The 23,772-nt window shown below is 40.2% G+C and overlaps 1 protein-coding gene across 1 annotated transcript; it reads right to left on the bottom strand.

Moving 5' to 3' along the window:
- Nucleotides 1–13,453: 13,453 nt before the first annotated feature.
- On the bottom strand, nt 13,454–23,441 carry LOC112463013 (mediator of RNA polymerase II transcription subunit 12). Its single transcript, XM_025029144.1, has 12 exons — nt 22,895–23,441; nt 21,903–22,663; nt 21,014–21,794; nt 20,386–20,711; nt 19,653–20,184; nt 18,976–19,569; nt 17,176–18,890; nt 16,628–17,056; nt 16,059–16,539; nt 15,439–15,707; nt 14,871–15,032; nt 13,454–14,777 (listed from the first exon to the last, which is right to left on the bottom strand). Exons 1-12 carry the CDS (start codon nt 23,439–23,441, stop codon nt 14,550–14,552), a joined length of 6,825 nt encoding a protein of 2,274 aa, XP_024884912.1. The 3' UTR covers nt 13,454–14,549.
- Nucleotides 23,442–23,772: the final 331 nt, after the last annotated feature.

Genomic DNA, 23,772 nt, shown 5'->3' with positions numbered 1-23,772 from the left:
CGTTGGCGTCCAATGTGTCCCATTTCGAGGTGCACACTGCACAGCTCGGCTCGAAGATATTCAGGTTAGATATTCGTGTTGTTTTTAACAATTGCGGAATCCGCAGGATCGCCAGAGGTGCGGTGGAAGGAGGAGGACAGGAAGACGGGGACGGGGGCCGAGAGGGTAGGAGGAGTCGGGTTGGCTTTGCAATGCGGCTCGGCCAATATTTCAAACGGCCAGACATTCGGAAAGAATTGACAAGGTACGCGCGGCGTTCTCTCCTTTCGCAAAACAACCCTTTCGTCCGCGGGCCAGGCTGGCGTCGCGGCGCATCCCCCGGCAGAAAGAGAGAGAGAGAGAGAGGGGGGGCGCCGGAGGAGCCCCGCCGGCGGCCATCTTGTTGTTTGTGCAACCGCTGTCGGCCGTCACACTCGCACCCATCGCGCGGCGCCATCCTCCATCGTGTCCCATTGGCGCGTTTAATCGCCAACAACCGGCTAACGTCGAAAAGCGGATTAATCCTTAAGGATAATTGGAAGGGAATCGTCCCGACTGCATTTATGCGGAAAAATAAGGGGGTCGGAGAGGGAGGAGAGGAAAGAGAGCCACTGGTAACGCGCCAAGTTTTGCCCTTCGCGTCGCAATTCGCGTGTTTTTTGTCTCCAAACGCGAAAGCGTGCAAATACAGAAATAATAAGAATCGGTCTTTCCCCTGCGGCGAGATAGGCTGATTCGACGGGCCGTAGAATCAAAGTTTTCAATTACGATCTCAACTTTCTAACACAATTATATAATATTCCGTTGTTATAACGCGGCAGTAAATTAAAGATAAAAGAAGATGAGAGTAAACTTTTATTTCGGTTAATAAATCGCAATATTCTTTAGAACTTATAGCGAACATAACAATCTAATTACATTACACAGCAACGAAATAAGTCTCATATGTGTTCCATTGACCGGATTTTAGATTTTCAGGCATCGAAGATTAAATGCCATCTCCTCCAGCACAGATCCTTTTTCCTCTCTCCGCGAGGAGAGAGGGAAGCGATTGCATTTTGCAGGAACAATACTCGCATTTTGATCGTGCAATGCGAAAAAATATTTACGCGCCACGCCAGAATTGTTTTCGTGGTCGTGCGCGGATTTAACGTTAAATGTCCCCGGGCGTGAAAGCGCTCGCTTTTAACGCCCGTCGAACATAGCCCGCGCGACTCGTAAATCCGGCCGCGTCGATTTGAATCGCCCGGTAGCGCGATGGAGGACGCCGATAGAGCCTCCGATAGAAGGCGGAGGGGTCAATAACCCGATGTACCCACAGCTTTTTCCATAGCCGCGAAATGGATGTGGAGGCTCGTTGCGGGCGGCAGTCGAAATGCGCAAGTATTCCTTCAGCGGAGATGATCGAGTTTCGCCGCAATTGAAATTGATATTGATATTTTTTTGCGCGCCGCTGTCGCCGCTTCGGCGCGACGCGTGCGAATAACGCTCGTGAGAAAAATCGAAATATTTTCGTTGGAACGCGACGTTAAACGTCCGGAAGTTAAAAATATTCAATATATATTTCTACGATTCCACAGCTGTGTGACGAATTACCGCTCGTGACCATGATGTTTAAAAGTTAAATTGTTAACTTTCTAGCTTTCGCAGATATACAGCGTTATTACCTGAATTATTAACTGAATTAATTTCTTACTTTAACAATCTGATATTTTTATAGAAATCTATTTGTAACTAATGGCTTTATAAGACGTTGTAATATTTCTAATTGTATCTTTAATTAACAGTATCTCATCTTTGGAGAACGTAACGTTTATATAGCAATTGCTTTAATTAATTATATAGCTTTTTATAGTGTGAAGTACAGATACACAGTTGTGAGATAAAATACGTGCGCATGGTTGCACCCGGCCATCTGACGCTCGATTTCGAAATATTATAAAGTCTTATCGACTCGTTTTGGCCGGCAACAAGCAGATTTAATAATACAGCTGAAATCGGGAGAAAAGAACTATTTCGGAAATTCCAATAGTGAATCTTGTTAGAGGTATTATTAGAACTGGCGGGATTTAGTAAAGCGGCATCGGTTCGGAACAGTTTCATATTTAGTGATCGACTTTCTCGACAGTAGTGTATAAACGGCACGTGTTACATAACATGAAATTGACTAATACACATACAGGAACTGAGAGAAAAATTCAAATGGAACGTACGTTTGAATTGCATAAGATATCTATAGCACACTGAAGTTTTCTTATTAAATTATCATGATTAAGTCATTTCTAGATTCTCATGTCGTATGCGTCGATGAAATTGTAAAACGGCGGAAGCGAAAACAGCGGAAACGAAAACGGCGTTACATCCTTTTGTAACAAAGGGAATGGGAGGATTACGTTTCTGTTCTGATTGTGAGTGGGACAACGTAAAAGACGTGTCCCACGATCCCGTCATTCGGTTGTTCGCCAATCGCTGAAACGGAACGGGAAAATTTACCTTCATGGTGTAGACAGTGTAGACGGAAATCTCCCTCTCTCTCTCTCTCTTTCTCTCTTTCGTTCGCTTTCTCTTTCTCTCTCGTAAACTCACGGAAAGTCCGATACCGTGCGATAGTCCGAAACTCGTAGAAACGAATACGGAAACGGGACGCGGAAGAAAAAAAGGGCACACTCGCTCTCCTGGGGATCGAGTGAGAAACGACGTGGGAAGGAAGGGGTGGCGGGGAGGCGGAAGGATTGGGAATGCCGCGAGGGTGGCATGGGTGGATATGGCGCATTGAAACTTTTCCACTTTAACAATTATGAGCCGGAATTGAATACAGCTTGGTCCGATTGTGAGTTCGCTCGATTTGCTGTCCTTATCGCTATCGGCCGCCTCCATAAATAACGCACGCGATCTCACGGAGTTTGGAACGATGTGCTCTCTCTCTCGATCGAGATTCGATCAGGTCGCGGTTCCTCTTTCTTACTCGGCGTCTCCTCCTCCCCCCCCCGCCCCCCTCCCCTTAGCGCGCTATACGTCCCGTTGCATTTATGAAATTTAATACGAACGAGCGGCATTGAAATTGAAAAGATTGTTGAAGTAGATTGTCGGTAGATTGTCGGTAGATTGAAAAGATGGTCGAAGCACTGACCGTAGTGCGCCGATGATATGGAATACGCGGGCTTCGGAAATAAGAATGGCAAATGTATAACGAATAAAATTGATATTGAACGGCCGATAATAGAAGTAGATCATGAAGTAGATCCAATGACTTACAGATGTAAGATAAGGGTAGTATCAAAATAGGATGTAAGAACAAAATTGGCATTGAAAGGATAATTGAAATACGTCCAGCATGAATGTAGATTGTAAAAGTAGATCAATAATATAGAACGAGAACAAAGTTTTGAGTATAAAAAGCCGTTAAAAATGTTCTTTATATCCATTTCTATCAACGCAGGTTAATTTTAATCTTGGTTTACCTTACCTGTCTTCTTTTCCTAAGTTCTAAGAGTTAGAAAAAGATAGAAAGTAAGTTAAACCGTGATTAAAGTTAATCTACATTGGTAGAAATGGGCATTAATGTTATAGACATAGACATTGCCACTAGAAGTGTTAAAAAATTAATTATATCTATAAATAATCGTTTGATAAATTAATTAAAAGTGGCTAACTATCGAGTGATTCGCACGTTGTCAAAAGTATATATGATAAGGGTTAACTGCTCACGGTGCGATTTGTATTTAGAAATATTTTATGTCCGGCGAGGATGACGTTACGCGTCGGTCAACCCTAAAATATCTGATCCCGAAAACTGCAGTGGAGAAACGAATTCGAAAATTGCATTTGAAAGTTGCCGAAGGTTCCGTCAAGTCTCGCCAAGCGAGTTCGAGACTGAAGTTCGAGCCTGCAGCTTGTTTGTTTGCGACAGTAGGGAAAAGACCGAAGTTAGAAAGAGGAACAGCAAGGAATCGCCGCGAAGTCGCGAAGGGTGGATGAAAGGGGACAGAGTGGGGGCGCGAGAAGGAAGAGTGAAAGAGGGGTGCCCCTCTAACCGATGCAAAAACGTCGGGAATCGTCGCAAAAGTTAAACAAACGACAGTGGCAGTGGTCTGTTTCCGCTCCACGCTCGCCACAAGGAAAGTTTCTTTCGAACTGCCTTTTTGCCATTCACATTGCGGCATAATCGCTCCAATTCGACATTATCGCCGAGGAGAGAGTTAAACAAAAGCGGTGCTTCGCCACGCTCGATTCTTTCAACGCTTCCAAAAGTGGATTAATCTTGAAAATTAGACTTAAAACGAAAGTCAAACGCTATTACTTATCTGACGATTAAAACAAATTCAATTGGGAAACTCAATTCTCGCGGTTTTTTTTTTATGTGTTTCTTTAACTTTAAAACAAATATCGATTGCTCAGTGCAAAGAAGTCATTTGCATTTTAACAAATATTTCTTTGCGTTTCAAATTTCATTTTTTAAATAAATAAATAATGACGCGTTTTGCTTTTCAAATTAATAAGCATTTCCCATTCTTATTCAAATGCACGTGACAGAATTATATGAGATTGCGAAAAGCTGTATAATAATGCCGTTGAAACAGAGTAGCCCGTTTTATAATTTTCGAAAGGGACTTTGGGATTTTGAACGGGATTAGTTTGCGGAAGTCAAAAGAGAAAGAAAAAGAAAAAGAGACAGAGACAGAAAAAGAGAGTGAGGGTGCTCGTTATATCAGACGCGATATTCGCGCGTGTTTCCCCTCTCCATTTTCCGCACGTGCTCGCGTTCTTTCTCTCGTTTCGCCCTGCTGGTCCCTCACGTCTACTCGTCTACTCCCTCTATTACGCATTTCCGGCTCGCTGGACCGGAAACGCTAAGATAAGACGGGTCTGCGGGGCGCGCACACGCACGTACAAACAACGACCAAGAAAGCGACGGAGGGTTAGACCGGGTCTTATCCGAAAAATGTTACGGCCTCGTAGATGCCATCGATCTTGCGTATAATGAACCGATAAAGCGTACGCGAATACCCCAGAATCAAGCGGAATCTACGAATTTAACATCCATGTATTTTTAATCTAACTAACCTCGACTTCCTTCATTCGTATGATCATAAAAGAAAAACAATTTCAAAAGAAATTTAAGATATTTTGCATTAACTGTTATAAATATGGAAGAGAATACGTAAAGTAGTTATGCGACATTCTCCGTGAAATTCCATGTAATGTGTCCTACTAAACTGATGATTTTAAATATCATTTAACACACAAACAATCTCTTGTCAACTATGATTTCTTATTTCCCTGCATCTCTCACAAATTGATTGATCGGTTTATGATTATTGCATCGATTGATCAATCAACAAGTAACAAGCTTATTAAACTACTCCATCGAAAACTTGAATTAGAGCGTGATATCCTTTCATTAAAAATAATAATAAGCCGCATCTATATCATCTTTGCAAGAAAATCTATTCGATAGATAAGCTTAGACTAGATGGTAGATATTTCGGTATTCCGCAGCATCTTTCCAGAGACGAGGATATCGACTAGAGGTGGCGACCGATGCAGTTGGAGAGTGCTGCATAAGCTTGTTAAGACAAGACAAGGCGAGACAAGCCAAGACAGGACAAGACTGCATCTTCGTGTCCCGGCCTCCCCTCGACCCTCAGTGCCTCAGACTCGTGTAGCGCAAAAACGGGACCTACCGTACCGACGTGTCCCGAGAGGGTTGCTCGTCGGATCGGACGGACGATGTCAAAGAAAAGGGGACAGCGAGGGTGTGTAAGAGGGAAGGCGAGTTGTGTGAAGGCGCAGGCAGAACAAGCCGCGAGGATGAGAAGGGACTAGGAGAAGAACGTTGTGGGGCGCGGGGCAGGATGAGGCTGGAGGAGACTCTCTTGAGAGACAATGAGGCCGTTCACGAGTGTCGCAACGAGTGGGTGCACTTCACTATTGCCAACTCAGGCCCTTCAGGCCTTCCAGACCTGCAGCATCTCGCGCGCCGGCTAATACACGCCGCGCCGCGTCGCAACCACCACCGTGAACAACCACCGCACGTAGGATGTGGCCACAGGGGGAATCGAAGGCCTCGAGAGAGACCCCATCGTCACGTCCACCGATGTATCCTGATTTTTAATTCGCTCGCCGAACCGCGGCGAGCTTACGCTCCTGCTCGACGTGAACTCGCGCGAATCGACTGGCGTAAGAGATGCGGTATTCTGTTAACCTCGTTAACACTCGACTGATTGACTTGTTAATCTACTTGCACTTGGATATTCAGACAGACAAAATAGATAAAGACGAAAGAAAGAAATCGAATAACGTCAAACGCACGATATACTTATCGAAAATATTTCTGCAAAAAAATAAGGCCTAATATGAGCATTAAAAAACGTTCATATAATTACAATAATTGAATAGTTGTAAATTGTTTTAATAATATACAAATATGCGCTATTACAAAATAAATAAAACAAATCGGATAAAGATACATATACTAAATCCCCGGTACGATATCCGTTCAACCAATTATAAGGATAGAAATAATAGGACGTGACGTTTATCCTTTTCCGGAAACAAAGGCAATCTCGTTGCCCGACCTTGTTATAATTCTGGTGTAAGTTACGTCAGCGTTTTCGTGAATTACATTCGAAGATGAAATACAGCTTTTCGTTTAACTCGTTAAAAGCTATTGTTCTATTTTTAAGGTTGAATCAAGGGTTAAAAGATTACCTCCCCTACATATATTTAAATAATAAATTTGCATTTATAATAGAAATGAAAGCTACATTTGTAGCTTTCATAGATTTCATTGTTAAATGTTCTCGTTTAAATGGAGCTTGAAAAGCACGAAATAATTTGTCTAAGTTCCATTCGAGATTTAAAAATAAGTTTCATAAAATTTATTTGTGCTATTTATACTTCTAATTCTTTGCCATATCAGGAATTACATCTTAACGTCGACAAGTATTATAACTTTAAGTAGGAAAATGATAATACGTATACCTATTAAAATTAAGTTAGCATAATTTAATTTTTTATATAAAGAAGACATGCCTTTATCAATTATTTTCAATCTTAACCGTCAAAAAGCAATTTATTTTGTTTGCGAAAATATCTTACAAATTTCTCCGCTTCTGATCGAATAAAAGATTTTATGTCTTTTACAGTCCCATTGTTATGAGAGATATACGGTGAAGAGAACTGATGATTCAACCATAAATAGAATAAAGGTGAAAGCGTCATGATCAGCCCGAGATTCGAGAGAGAAAAGATTCGTGGCTCTCTACTTCCGAACCTCTCGAACGAGGCGAGAGGAAATCCCTTTGAATCGTTGCCGCACAAAGAAATCGCGAAACTCGTTTCGTCCGTTCGCTTCCTTTCAGTTTTCCGGAACCGAATCTTCCTTCAATTTAGTGGCGTCCACCGCCGCGACGCGAGGGACGCGCTCGGGTAATGCATCTTCATCCCGCTCGTATTTAACTTGTACGAAAGTTTATCGTCAACTCGGCAAGAAGCAGCCGGACTCATCCCCCAATACATCTCTCCCCGCATGCGCGTCCTCTCCATCCCTCAGTCTTGCCGACGTGGTCGACGTGGACGAAGAGAAGAGGAACGTCTTCGTGGGTATAAGCCGAGAACGCGCGACGCGACATAAAACAACCGCGACGCCCGCGCCGGGCGTCGTCGGGTATCGTCGATACATAATCGCGCCGTCGGGAAAAGTTGCATTCTCATGCCGGAAATGTCGCGGCAACGCGATATTCCGAAGGTCCCTTTAAGTAAAGGTCCTACCGCGTTAATGTCAAACCGCTACTTCTACATACCGAGTAGAAAAAGTTGGAAGTCTTCGAAGCATATCGCGATACGGTTCCATATCTCAAGCAGAAACGAAAATATAGCGATCGAAGTTCGTTTATTTATTCAATATTCAATCTAAACAAATCGAAGATAAAGATAAAAGTAATCGAATGTATTCGTATTATTTCACGTAATGTTTCAATTCTTTCAGAACTGTGGAAATAATGTAATGAGGTTATTGAGTATTGTATATATCTGAAAAACTGAGATAAAAGTGAAACGACGCGACGGTTTAAAAATGTATAAAATGACGGTATAAAAACGCTGTTCTAAAACGAACGCATGTGTATATGAAGCTTTTATGCTCTTTCACGAAATCTAATTAAAGTTTCATTAATCACGAACGATATTAACTTCACAAATATTTTTATATAAAATAAAATAAAATCATACATTTTTTTCAATAATTTCAATATGTGTGTCTTTTCCTCAAGCATCATATTAGTTATAATATTATACCTTTTGAACTAAATATCACTGCAAATTCAAGTATATTATTTTTATATGCATAAACGTTTAAAAATAACACATTTGACCGAAGCTCTTTTTACATGTTTCTTTATGTATTTATAAATTACGTCATTTAATACGTTAAATCGTGTTAAATGACGTGATTTAAAACAGAAAGAAATGCGTAAGAAGAACTTCGGCTAAAATAACGCACTCTGATTTGCAGTGATCTTACAAACCCATAAATCAATGATATATATATAGATATATACACACATACATGCATACACATATGTCTTTAATGGCGAAAGCAATCAACGTGGATAGGATAAATCTCTCGATACGGATAATAAAAGAAAAACAAGAAAAAAAACGAAAATCGGTGCATTTCGGCGTATGAGTAATTTCGTGCACGAAAGAGCCTGTTTTGCGGGGATAGACGGGGATAACGGAGAAATATGACGACGCGGAACTCGCGGAAGCGTGCGCCGTTGTACGATAGTGCGTTCAAACGGTTAACGTAACGGGAGCGTGTGGAGACGATAAACGATTTTGGGTGGCGAAAATGTCCGGTGGCGGGGAGAGATTACGCGCGGCCGCCGAGAGATACCTTAATCCGTCGACTGACTGGCGGATCCTGGCTAAGCCACTATCAGGAGCTTTCGGGCTTGGCCGCCAGAACGGGACGGGACGGGACGGGATATGGGACGCGATGCGCGCTCGCCAAAAAATGCGGCTTTATTAGGTATCGCGGATTTACTTCGGAACGGTCGGATCAAAGCAAAATATTAAATAAATCAAATGGATAATGATGTTCTGCCCGCTATATACGCATTATGTTTCTAAATATTTTGAATACACGCCCTATAATTGCGCAATAATTTTATTTTGATAAATAGAAATTACGCGCGTGCATATATCAATACGAGGTCTTTACGCAAATGTGTGATAATTACAGGCTCGGCTCATTTGCGTATGTTATATATGTATGTGCAGGAATTCGATTAGAACTATCGGGAAAAAGGAAACTATATCGCTGAAATAAAAAATCACTCACCGGCCGATGCGCAACAGCGGAGTTGTGACGCCGCATTGATCTGAAACATAAATATTTTTACGTTAAAGCAGTGCCCAAAAGTAACGACAACGATACTGCATAACAAGTTACAGGACACGCGGCCCTGGCACACAACTATGAGAGGGCATAACGACAGCATAACGAGTTACAGAATCGCACTATGATGCAAAGGATGACAGCAAAATAATAAATAAATTACAATTACTCACCTCACGTTTGCTCCGCTGTCACCCGATGCCTCCCAGGCCCCCTCCTCCTCTCCGTGGTCCACCACCGATGTCGCATCTCCGTCGACGCGCTCACTCACGACTCCGACGCGAAAATGTCTTTCACTTACGATCGCGCGACACTTTGCACGGCACTCCCGGTATTAATCTCGCGACGCGGCGCGTACTTTGTCACACGACGATGGAAGAATTAAGTCGCAAATGCTACGAACGAAACTGTACGATCCGCACGACGCCCGTCGTCGACCCGTGATGCCCCGCAGGTAGACGCGACGAGCGAGTCTAACATGGCGGAGAGAATTTCGTAAATCACGCGGCCAACTTCACTCGCCAGGGACAACCGTCGCGCGTCGCGTGGACGCTACACTTGTTGCTTGTCAGACGACTTCATTGCTTACCTGTAATCATAAATCATCGATTTATTAACATTGTGTCTATCTCCCATGATCGCCAAATATCAAGACACAAATATCAATTAAATACACGATGGAGCATATGACGTTAATAGACACCGATCGCTAATTAAACACGTCGTGAACGCTAGCTTGATTTGGCGTTCGCTCGTATCATTTATCCGTGCTCCGAAAACGAGTTTATTCTGAAGTCGCGCGACAAATGACGCTAGCGCGAGACGCGAGTCAAATTGACGATTGCGAAAAGCGAGATCGATCGTCCGAAAAAATGGAAAAGAAAAAGTCAATATTATTGAACGCGATATACGTACTTCGGTGTCGGTATAAATTCCGCGAAGCACATGTATTAAATGAACATCTGATTTCGATACATCTGTTTTCCGTAATCCGAACCGGCGATTCGTGTATCGTGCATTATTCCACGCTGTCTACTCCGAAAATAGTGACTTCAAAAAAGAGGGCCGCGAGCGGACGCACGGCATGGCGATTGCACTCGCGAGCGCGATTACCTACTCGCGTCAAACGAATATATGAAGCGTCGCGTACCTACTTGCAAGAGAAAGAGAGGTGAAGCACGGTGCTCGAATGCCTCTATGTGCACTCGTGATTCGTTGAATCGATCGCGGGACGATATTCCACCGTCTTGCGAATATATGCGCGAGATTCGGAGACGAGGAGACACGCAGCTCCGCAAGCGTCGCGTACTCGCTTATGCTAGACGACGATTAACCCCGCATTTTTTGCGATAAGCGGCCATGTCCGATTATTCTGATTGCGAGAGATTGTCGAACTTACCGATACTCCGCCGACTCCGCGGACAATGGACCGACCATCGGCCGAGGCTCTCTCTCTCTCTCTCTCCGCCTTCATTCAATTGATTATAATCGAAGCAGCTGATTCACGCCGCGTCGCGGCCATGAGCGATCGCGGCCGTGTCCTGATGGGAAATGAGAACTGTCAACTGTCCCCCCCACCCTCACTCCTTACTTCGGCCACTTCGCGCGCGCGGCGTATGTGGCCGAATTTACAACGCGCGCGATAACAAAAACACCCGATTGGCCAAAGCAATGAGATGATCGTTTGAATTCCGAGAAAAGCTCCCTAGCGACAAACGCAACGGCAGCTGGAAAATAAATACAGCGATTGTATGCACGATTATTTCATGTAGATTCTTTCTTTCACGCGTAATAATAAATTCGATCGCGCGACCGGGACGGTATTAAGATTCGAATTAAGGATTAATCCCGTAATTTAACTATAATTAACTGCGTTCAATTCCAGACATTAATTAGCGGTACGCGAACTAAAACCTTGTGAGAAACGTAATTTACGTAATTAATATATGAAGCTTTAAACGATCAGTATAAATTCGTGTTAGAGTTCAGAGTAGAGTTCCATTTAGCACTTTACGTGCCGTTTAACGTATAATAAAGCATTTAAATAATTAGACAATATATATAGCAATAGTGTTAATATAGTCGGCATAAATTCTGATGTTATTAAGAAAAATGGATTTATTTCATAACGAAAGTAACAGGCAGCGTAAAACGTATACTTGTTTTATTGCATTGACCAATTACAATATAAAAATAATTATAATTAATAAAAATATCTTGTACCTATAATTTTATTTCACACATTTTTTCAAACGAACGATCGAACTTCAAACTCTCGCGACACAAAATTTCGATGTTGCTGGCTTTACCAGATTGGTTTTTAGAGGCTCGATATTTCCGTGAGGCTTGGAACAAATCTTTCCTAAATGCTTCTTCTTCTCTAAATTTGAGAGGAGAGATCTTGTTCCAAATCTCACCGAAATATCAAAGTTCTAAAGATTAATTTAGCGAGGACAAAATCGTGATACTCATTGAGGTTTTGCGTGCCACGAAAGTTTCAAGTTTGACCGTTTGAAAAAATTTCTGAAGGTAAAAGATGGACATTTTTTAAATAATTAATAATATAATTATTTTTATATTTATAATTGATCAATGCAATAAAACGAGCATATAGTTTATGCTGCTTTTTATTTTAGTTATGAAATAAATCCATTTTCTTTTAGTAACAGAATTTATGGCACAACAAAATATATATTAACACGTATATACTAAACGCATGTATATCACATATATTAAAAACACATGCACATATTTAAAAAATATATAATCCTAACAAGTAGACCTTTACTCTAAAAATTAGATACTCGAATGATAGGTCGTCTAAAATAAGTTTTCGATGACCTTCCAACTTCCAAGAGGTGGCGATCGAATAAAAACCGATGATTTTTAATCGAATTTGAATTCAAGCTGAATAACTTATAAGACGTGATTATATCCAAGTGTGAAAGATTCAATCGATTATTACGTACGTTGTGTGCGTGATGGAAAAGCTAACGCTGCAGCCAGCTACCGTGAAGACATGAAAATAACCGCCGAAACCGTCATCCAATCAATAATGCGACTCGCTACTTTTACAATATTACCATCAGCGAGATACTATTAAAAAACCGCAAATCCGTGGATAAATGACGCTTTTATCTATATATAGAAATAATGCAAAGCGATTATCGAGCATCTGCGAGCATGATCTCAATCACTCAATATAATAATCGTTTTCCTTAGAAAAGCTTTATTTACCCATAGAGTTGCAGTTTTCTAGAAAAAATATCCAAGACTTTTATAGAATATATCTAAGGTTGATATTATCGCGACCATATCAGCGTACACCGGCTCTGACTGCCACTTGCTAAAAATCGTATACGTGCATTTCAGATTTTCAGCACAATGAATATCGAAGCGCAGCGTCTGTATATAGTCGACAAAACGCAAAAGATACAACATTGCAACTAGAATAATTCTGATTAGAATAATTGAACAGACAGAAAATAGCAAAGTATCGCACGATTTTCACGGAATGTATCGTATTGTCACGCGATTACGAGCACAGAAGATGCTGATCGAAATATCAGGATTATCTGAAACATTGAGTGACGCTACGATTGCACGAAGCTTACTTGAGGAATTCTCGTGTATATTTCTGAATTAACAGGATTTATACGGAGTGAGAAAGAGGAAAAATGGTGATCAATCTAAATTGATCACGCGCATAAGATTAATTTCACTCCACGCACGACGGTCCAAGAAGGGAACAATATGGAGACTCGATTACAATCTTTTTAGACGCACTGAATACGCAATTAGATCTTGCGGAAAATAAACGCAGAAAATGCGAATAGAATGAACAGAATCGTTATTCAACACAGAAATAACTTTAAAAATGTTTAATAAATGTTAGAAACAGCCGTATAATAGAGAATTATTACAGCAATATTATTTGTAATGTAAAAATAAAATAAAAAATATTTTAATGTATATTAAATGAGATAATTTGTTTATTTATTTCTTTTCTTTTTGTACAATATCGGGAATGAGGAAAATATCGAGACGCATGCTAGAAATTAAATTCGCAACTTATTGATTTATTATCTTTATTTTGCCAACTATTTGAATTACGCAGTTTTGTTCGAGTCTGTGTGAATTCTATAGTAGCTACTGTCATTTCTTACTGAGTACACTCATTAAATACTTATCTTTATTTCTATCATACACGATCAATGTGTTAATATATAATTCTATGTAAAAAATGTGATATACAAATACCGTTTAAATAGTCAGATAACAGTAACAATAAATTTACTTTATAATATAAATTATAGTGTGCCTGATCTTATACCATATGTCTATCATTGTCGTTAATACTTTAGAGACTACATATAATAAGTGTTACATTCCTGTGCTTCGTGTTCCGTTACAATATCCGCTATGTAAGTAATGGCAATCGACATGTCTTCTCAAGATAAATATTTCAACATTCGAAAATGTCTCCTGCAGCCTGCTTTATCTAAAAAACCTAGAAATGATCGTCTTCTTGCTTCGATTGGTCTATATTGCTCGAGCATATTACAAATATTATTTATAAAGAAACAAAACACAGGGACGTAACAATATTATTAATACTTTACAGAGAATTAACATAAAAAAAGAAAAAATGTGCTACAATTTAGAATTTTTATATCCTGCCTTAGCATATTGGGTCAATAAGATCATTAAAACATGACTCTTGACACATCAGACGTAAAAAATCTATTGTATATAATACACAAAGCATTCTCTTCTTTTATGTCCAATTAACCTAAAGTGTAGTCGCAATAATTAGTTATTAAAACATCTAATTAGTAAAAGTCCTGGCATTCAATTTAATTAAATTTTGAAAATGATTTTTTGAAATTTGTGTAAATTTTGAACATGATTTTGTTATATCCATTGTATTAAAAAATACGGTAGTATATAGCCAAATACATAAAATATTGACTGATAAAAAATTACTGCAAGTCCAATAAAAAGATCTTCCTTTAGATCATGTCTTTTGCTCTATCGCAAACCTTGTTTACTTATTTAGCAGTTTGGAATTCAATGAGAGAGAGAATCTGCTTTCATTTCTACGTATCTAACCAACAGATATTAAACAAATTCAATTTTTCCTGAATTTTTTAGAAAGCCTGAATCTCTAATAAGGTGGTGGTTGATGCGAGTAGGAATGTTGCGGTGGTTGACTCAAGTGTCTCTGTAAATGCGTCACGAGTTGGGGCGTTGGTTGCTGACCACCAGCAGCACCTTGCTGCTGCTGTTGCTGCTGTTGAGCGGCCTGCTGCTGCTGCTGCTGTGCTTGTTGTTGTTGCTGCTGCTGCATAGCCAACATTTGTTGTCTCATACGCTGCTGATTTATCGCTTGTTGCTATAAAAAAGTAAAGACAATTAATAATAATAATTCACGAATTCTTTATCGCACTTCTGCAATATATCTTACAATGATCTTTTAAAGGCATACCTGTTGGAACTGCTGATTTTGTTGCAAGCTGACATTGGCCGTGCCTACCCCCGCCACTCCTACTGCACCTGGTTTTCCAGCAGATTGTCGGTACGGAGGAGCAGGTTGGTTTTGCACACCTCCACCCATTGGTCCCATTGCGTTCATTGTTACATTTGGCGCCTAAATGAATAAGATGTATGTTTTAGCACATTTATTAAATCTTTCTTTCAATTCTTACGCTTATTTTATCATGTTCTAACGTAATATCGCGTTGATGCTAATTTATATAAGAATTATCATTAGGAAGTATAGAATAAATATATAAAGCCGAATGTAATCTACTTCAGCTTAAAAAATATTTTAAATCCTTTTTTAGCAAAAATATTCATTATCTAAGTTATATTTGTGTATTGAAAAGTAAAAATAAAGATTAGAAAAGAAATATGGTATAAGTAAACATGTATATTTGTAAAAGAAGATAAATAGAATTGGTTTCGAGTTAATTATCTCATTATATTATTAATTCATTATCTCATTATAATATTAGATATTAAGAATATATACTTATACTTATTGTTAAACATACCTGTAAATATGGCGGCCTCGTAGCGGTAGGCTGCATTCTTTGTTGTGGCATATACTCCTGTCCTCTTTGCGGACCCATCATTTGCTGCTGATTAGGAAACATCATATTTTGTTGTTGATTCAAAATGCCTTGTTGCTGCTGCTGCTGTTGTTGAAGCAACTGCTGCTGCTGCTGTTGCGTTTGCTGTGGCGTCTGTTGCTGTTGCTGTTGTTGCTGTTGCTGCTGTATCATTTGCTGTCCACCATATCCTGCATAATTTTGATTCATACCTGCAGAAGAAAATTGATTAACATACGCTCAAACAAAACTATACAGATATTAATTGCATCCAGTAAAAAACATTAGCATTTACACATGACGACCATTAATATTGTATTTTTTCCATGTTAAATCGTACTTGCTTAATATTTTACAATAAGTCGCGCTTATTAATTCTGTTTATTATGATTTTAACATTTTAAAAAATTTAGTCTAGTAATTTACTGAGACTTAAAAATAATAGATTAAAAGATTAAAAAATACTGAAAAATATTCGGAAGAAAATTAAATAATAATTACGACACTGCCTCTTTCTGCTAATACAATTCTTTTAATAATATCCTGACATCGTTTTTTTATACCTTGTTGAATTCCGGCATATATACTCTGCTGCTGTTGTTGTTGCTGCTGCTGCTGTTGCTGTGCCGCAAACATGCCTTGTTGTGGATTTATGCCAGGCGCTCCGTGCTGCGCTCTCAATTGTTGCCTGATGAACTGTTGCCTCTGCATTCCTTGGAACGCGTTTGGTCCGGCAACCGGTGTGGCATTCGGTGGCTGTTGTTGCGATCCCATAAATTGATTGGACGGTAATCGTAAACGTAACATATTCGACAGAGCTTGTTTGGATTGATTATTCATTCCCGGTCTCTCGTAACGTGGTCCACCGACCGGTGTAGGTGGCAACTGTTGATATCCGTACTGCTGCGCGGGTGTGTGAGTTTGCTGATTACTGTACCATTGCTGTTGGGGTTGTGGGGGTTGTCCAGTAAACATTCCGGGCTGTTGTGCAACAGGAGCTTGTTGATTACTGAATGCCATTTGTTGCAATTGAGATGGTGGTTGCTGTTAATTATAAAAAGAAAGAAATGTAATAATGATGTATTAATGATGACTTTTGTTTCCTCGTATTATATTGCACAGTTAAACTCACTTGCATCTGTTGCGATATAGGTGTTGTAGGCGTAGCAGCACCTTTCGCTCGTCTGTTATGTCGTTTATTTTTCATGGCTTTCCCTTTACCATTAGTATTCGCATTACCAACTCCGGTGCTACCGACACTGCCACCAACTCGACCTGGTGAATCGATACTCATCGGAGTGTCCGCTTTGCCAGGTTCCGATTCCTTTTTATCCGGCTCCAGATCTTCCGGTGGTAATGGAGGTGGATCCAGATAATGGCTGGCTGGACGAATTTGACTGTGTGTGTGATATCGCAAGAGTTTATGCGCATTCTGATATGTAAGCGGTTTGCGTTCCAATCGGACAGCTCTAAACCAAGCCCAGGAAAGTGGCGCAGGATTTTTATGACCTTCTAAGATTTCCCATGCTGACACTCTTTGAGAATCGCATACTTGCAGTCCCTAATTTTAAATACAATACGTTATACATTTTGCATATACTAACACTAACATGTTTTTTCACAATAAAAAAATTTAAAAAAATTAAATACTTCTCAAAATAGAAATCGATCCAAATATACCTGCTTCTTGTCGATGCTGTCGAATCCAGCGATCTTGTTGCCTTTAGTATCAGTCAAACATCCAACGGGTTCGCACGTAATAACTTCCATAGTCAGCTTCGGTAATGGTAGAAGTTGTCTTACAAAGCGAATACTCGAAGAATTTCTATCACCCAGTTCTTTTTTCAATTTTTTCATTAGATTTTGATAGTGTTTTTTATTTTCGTCTTTCTCTGACTGCGAATCTGATACTAACGTGGAGTGAATTAGCGTTGCTAGCATATCTATAACGGTTGTAAATAATTCTGCATTATTATTCAAGTCTATAACACCGTAGCTGACCAGTTGAACTAGTAGAATCGCCCAGTCCGTCGTAGCAGTCGTATTTCTTTGTATCGTATCAAACACACCTCCAACGAGACTGAATCTTAACTGCAACGCGTCTTGTAATACTTCTCTAGTTTTAGGATCTTCAGAACCGATATGTTTCTCCTCCTTACTAGTATTTAAAAATTGCGAAAGCTGCGAATGTAGGGATGTCAGTAAACCTTCTCTTTGATCATCCTGACCCTTCAGGCATGTTAGTACAAGTGACAGAAATGGTTGGTGATTGAACAGTGAAGGCGACTTGGATCTACCTCTCTCGCGGCCTGCTGTTTTTGACCAATTACCCGATTCTAACACTTGCCCTGCCACTTTTAATACTCTGCCTTGCACTGCACTCGGCAACTTGGAAACTAACGGAGCAACTAACCATATAGAACCCGATCTTTTGTCAGGTTTATTACTTAAGGTATTGTTCAACTGAAAAACGTCGATTGCAGCTTTCGCAACTGTATCCAACCATTGAGAAAGTTCACTGGAGCCTGGCGCAAATTGCTTGTACATAAGCTGTAAATCTAACCAGGACATTCTTAGACTCCACTGTTCCAAATTTTCCAAAATATTCGTAATATGTGTCTTCTGATCGATAAAGGCTTCGGTTGGTGTTTCGGGATAGCAGATCATATGTAATAATTTTTGGGCTTGTCGTGGCGTAAGCATATTGTCCAGCAGCATGTCTTGATGACAAAGCTCTTCCGGGTTTTGTAAGCATCTCTCCAACACCCATTCTTGGCTGCAGATCTGACGCAAAACGTGATGAGCAAAATCAGAAAATCCCTTAACATTTTCTGTTGTCATGCCGGCGCTACTACTGGACGAAGACATAGCCAGATCGAGGCCAAGATCATCGCCGCCTCCCAAGATATCGCTAGTTCCCAAAATATGGCTGATTGATAGTTCACCAGGTCCGCTACTGCTCACCCCGACTCCGACTCCAACACTGGCCGGGCCACCTCCTTTACTGGAATGGCTCAAGGGTATATCGACTTTTTTCGGTGGCTGCTTAGCAGCTGTAGCATCCCCCACGACTAATATAGCCTTTAGCACTGCGAGTACTGGTCCTACTCTTATATTATTATGTGCAGCTGCCAATAAATGTCTATCGCAACTCAATTTTATGCTGTAACCCCTCGAATTTCCACTTGGAAGCGGATGAGGACTCGTACTGACCGAATACAAAGCCGGCTGCGGACACTCGACAGTTTTAAAGAGTCTTAGTAATAAGTGACAAGTTAAACGCGCACCTGCTTCCACTTCGATATCAATATCTCCGCGACCGTCGTTACAAGTTTTCACCAAGGATGGTAGTGCTATATGCACAACGAAATCTTCCAAAGAGAAACAATGCCTTGCTGTAAATATAACAAGCTGTTAATAGATTAACAGAGAGAGATAAGTAATATATCTTTTAATAAATGCAAAATGTATCCCACTTACCAATTAAAATCGATGTGAATATAGCTAGAGAATTGTGAATAGTTAAATCTTGTACATCAACTTGATTTAACACATCGATGTAGAAAGCAGAGCTATTGGAGGAGCAACAAAGTGCCATAAGTACTCCCAACCATTCGGCATTGAGAGCATTACAACAAGCAGTTAATTCCGCGCACGTTATAGCAATATCATTCAGTTTATCGTTATCCGTCTCGCTGCAAACCGCAACAATCGCGTTGCAAACGAAGCTATAACGGTTGGCCGGTGTCTCGTTCAACTGTCTCGCCCATTGCGGTTCAATTTTTCCACCCCTTCGTGGGCTGTTGAAGACATCCACCATAAATTGCGAATTGTAAACGTGACTCGAAGGCGTTGGCTGCAATGTGCTATAAAGAGCAGCTCGAATTTTCGGATATGCATTACTAAACGCCTCCACTCCGTGTGATTTTGTTTTCAAAAGAGAACAGGTCGAATATAAGTCATATAAATGTGCTAATACGCATCGTTCGGCGGAACTGCAGTCGCTCGGATTTGATACATGTTTCACTACTTTGCAGAGTAAATCAAATACCGCTGTCGTCTGCTCGGGTGATACTGTAACAGTCAAATTTTTATGTATATAATATAAATGTATAAAAATCTCTAAACATATGTGTAAGATAACGATTAAGACTTACATAATAAACAGCAGTGATATCTTCTTAATACGCCAACTACGTATAAACTTAGATTTGTAGTATAACTTCGAACTAATTGACTATTTCTAGCTGTCAATTGTGCCTCCACTTCTGGTAATTCTTTCAGAATTTGTATACAAACGTCAATTAGGCCATATATATTTAATGCTAGTTCCATCAGATCGAAAAGAAAGGCTACATGCTCATGAACTGGTAAATAAGATGAACCAGCCAATGCAAATGTATTCAACATTTCTATCACTTGCGTGGCACACTGCCATGTTACAACGTGTTGATCGAAATAACTTAGATTTTGAAATTTCATAGTAACAGCTTCAAAATTGAATTCACTTCGAGAATGCTTCTTTACTTTGCCCCCTTCGGCAACGTCAATACTGAATTTTTTCCCAAACAATTTACATACTTCTTTTGTCATTTTTTTAACAACATGTCTGGCCTCGTCTCTGACACGTCCAACACCATAAAGTAATACATGTCGCTGATTACAGTCGTGCTGGCTACATGTCTCGTCCTGTAAGTATATATCAATAGATTAAATAACGTCTATAAATTGTATGCAGAAGAATTTAGCAATATTAATATTACGATAAACGTGTATGATCTGTATCTAATAATTCCACCAAATTTACAATATATTAAGCATTTGTTTAGAGAAGCTTAGTATCTCATGGTGAAAGATCATTTGACAGAAAAATATATTTAAAAAAATTACTTGTGGTAGCGGAAAATGAGTGGTGTATAATAAGTGTCTGCTATGACTTGATGGCATTTTTGAATCAAGACTTTCATGACCTCCGTGACCAGTCAATGCATCCTCTTTGGGGCTGTCTGGTGCATCCATGCTATTTTGTTGATCTTCTTTAATATGTTGCAATATCTTGTCTAAATCGTCATCGATTTTACTATCATCGTAATCCATAGCACGTCCATGATCCGGTACTTCCAATTTAGTCGGCTTTAAATCTATACCCGGAAAGAGACTATCTTCATCGATCGGCTCTCTATTACTAGGTGTTCCGGGTTTGCTAGCCACCGGACCTAATTAAAATGAAACAATTTCATAATTAGGCAAATTTATCAAAATTTCTAAAATATTTTGATCTATATAGAATTAATCATTTAATGTCTGCATTAAGTATCTTTGCGATTTACTTCCAATATATTAACCTGTTGTACCGTCTCTTGTGTCAAATTGTTATATTAAATATGCTTAGAACACGAGATACATATTCTTTAACTTTAAAATGTAAATCCACATAATAATTTAATTACAATGATATCTTTATAAGTGACTAAAATGATTAAGTAATAATTTTTAAATAGGTAAAATATATATCTACCTTGTATAAGATCACCTCTCGAAATAAGAGTGCACATGTACGCATCATGAGAGAAAACATCATGCCTTATCAATTCTGAGAACAGGTGAACTAAATTTGTAAATTGAGCCTTAGATTGAGTCGAAGTATTATCGAGTACCGGTGCGTCCACGTCTAAGAATTTCATAAGCAGCGGTTGAAAGATCGGAAGCACAGGCGGACTCCCATTACTACACGTGCTGTCTTTATCATCGTTATCGTTAGTCTCGCCAGTAGCTTCACTCTGTCTCTTTTCGAGAAGTTTAGCAACCGCCATCGCCCTGTGTTCCCCCCAACGTTCGGCACTCACAGCCCATTCACACAGAATTTCAACTACTGCAGAATCCTGTTGTGGATTATATTCCGTTTTTGTGTCACGTTCGTTGGAATTATCTTTCGGTGGTGGTGTGAAGATTTTTCCGTACAGGGTGTCAAGCGAATTAGAGCCGTCCATTTTATCAAAACTGTGCCGGTCAAGAGCGTCCAATGCGGCTAACACTTTAGTGGTCGTCGTTCCAGCGCTGCTTTGTTGCCACTTGTCGCACGACCATCTGCCTTCAGCTGCCTGAGATCGAGCTCTTATATTTTCCTGCGCGATCCTTAGCTGTTTCATTGTAGGATTGCCAGAGCTCGCGGGTGGACACGGCAAAGCTGCGGGAGGACACGGTAAATAGTCTAAGGGTGATCCGTTCAAAACTGACGGAGCCTTTCCTTCGCCAACGCTGTTCCAAACCAATGACGTGGGACACTCTAATGTTATGACCTAAAATTCAATAAATTTCTTTATCACATGATACTATCAATTTGATCAATTCTTACCACAAGCAATGTAAATTAGCACTATAAAACATAGAATAAAACTATCGTTTACCTGTATTATAGTGGATAAACTGTAAATTACATCTCTGTGGTGTGCACAGGTCAAATAATCATTGAAAGCAGCTGTCAAGAGATTTAATTGTCCTTGGGTAACAACAGTAGTATCCTTGCTACCATTAACTTCGTTCTTAGTAATGGACGGACTCTGCGGATTGTTGTTGCTCTCAACATTATTGCACATATGTGCCAATTTACGACAGCATAAATATGCTAGTCGTCTGGCCAGTAATTCAGATTGTATAAACTCCTCTAAATATTGCAGAGCTAATGGCAATAGCAGCTTCAATATGCCATCTTCTGAAGGAGAAGACCTAATCTTATCCAACAATTCTAGAATCCACTGTAGCAATTCTTGTCTATCCAACAAGCCTTCTTCAAACATATATTTAGCCAATTGTATACAGTAATGCCATTGTTTAAGCGCTAATTTATGCTCCTCATTCATTGTACTACTTGTCATAGACTGACTGCTTGAAGTAGGTGTGGGTGGTTGATTATTGACAGAGCTGTTGCTTGCATTATTGCTCGCACTGTTGTTATTAGTAACACTGTTATTGTTGCTGTTGTTGTTAGTGCTGTTACTGTTGTTGCTGCTGCTGCTGCTATTTGTTGCAGTAGTCCCATTACTGGCGCAGGAACTGTTTGCTGTGCTATTATTGTTACTAGTATTAGCAACATGATTGCCCATGTGATAGTACTCTTGCAATTTAGACAACTGATCTTTCAAAAATTTTATGAGGGTACCTGTCCATTCTGCCAGAAAAAAAAAACAATCATATTTTTATCATTTAATATTTTTAATATCCTTCAAGGTAAAAGATATAAATTTTAATTATGATAAAAAATAATGTAATGTGAAATAGTTTAGTAAAAATACAATACACTTTAATAGGTAAATAAAATAATCTTGACGTTATTCTCTGTTATTTTCTCAATTTCATTAAAATAAAACTTGCAAACACAAAATAGTATTGAAGTTATTACCTGTGGTTGGATCAGGCAACTGACGCTTCTTTATCTTGGCTTCTGAGACTGCAACTGTGTACGCCGAACTGAGTTTGATGAACCAAGCTGCCCTCAGCATTGGTACCTGATACTCGCAGAGCATCATAAAGATCTCTTCTTTTTTATTAAAATTTGGAGCCTTCTTCGCAAGAGCGACCAGTGGTTTGCTGCCCGAGAGATCCTTGAACCAAGCCTCAATGCCGTTCTTCGTCCTAGCTGTTACCGGCCAGAAGTTGTCCTTGGGATTGATCTGCTGTCTCTTCCTACCGGTGTCGGGCATCGTCGCGAGCTCCTCCTTCTTGGCGAGGATCGCGTTGAAGTACGCGCCGACTTTGGCAGCGGTGACATTGTAGTTTCTGCCCGTTCCAGATTCATCCGTCAGCTGAGTCGTGGTGGCCATAAAGCCATGCTTGACATTCGTAAGCGAGAGCTCGTCCTCCTTTTGCTTCAGCTCCTGGGGGTAGACGTCCGGGGGACCCAGCCTCGGCCTCTTGAGCGGCCTCTTCTCGTACAATATTCCCATCATGGTACAATTAAACGCGAGGGGATACAGCCGTCAAGGGAACGCCGATCATGAGCATCGCCGGGGCTCGACGACGCGAGCGGGTCCGTTGCCGTGCTCCGCGCCGTATTTTTTAATCACGAGTACGCGCGACGTGAGCAACGTCTATCTACCGACGTCGCAGGTTTTATTTACATTTGCGCGCATCATCACAGATTACAACGACATTCGCATCGAGCCGCAACGACGCTGTCAATGTCACCGTATTACCGCGGCATGGTGCATCGTCGAGGTATACGCGGGCATGATCGAAGGATCGAAGTTCAGCGCGAGCAAATTATTTACATAATTGCAC

The sequence above is a fragment of the Temnothorax curvispinosus genome, unplaced genomic scaffold (genome assembly GCF_003070985.1).
Source record: "Temnothorax curvispinosus isolate PA1 unplaced genomic scaffold, ASM307098v1 QBEX01012990.1, whole genome shotgun sequence".
Lineage (NCBI taxonomy): Eukaryota > Metazoa > Arthropoda > Insecta > Hymenoptera > Formicidae > Temnothorax > Temnothorax curvispinosus.
The sequence above is the reverse complement of the archived record's forward strand: the minus strand, read 5'-3'. Positions and strand labels throughout refer to the sequence as shown.

Coding starts and splice junctions, on each gene's coding strand:
- LOC112463013 (XM_025029144.1), bottom strand. CDS start 23,441: ATGATGGGAATATTGTACGAGAAGAGGCCGCTCAAGAGGCCGAGGCTG. Junction 15,033..15,438: donor CGAGGCCGCCATATTTACAG/GTATGTTTAACA, acceptor TTATTCATTTAG/GCGCCAAATGTAACAATGAA. Junction 14,778..14,870: donor AAAATCAGCAGTTCCAACAG/GTATGCCTTTAA, acceptor ACTTTTTTATAG/CAACAAGCGATAAATCAGCA.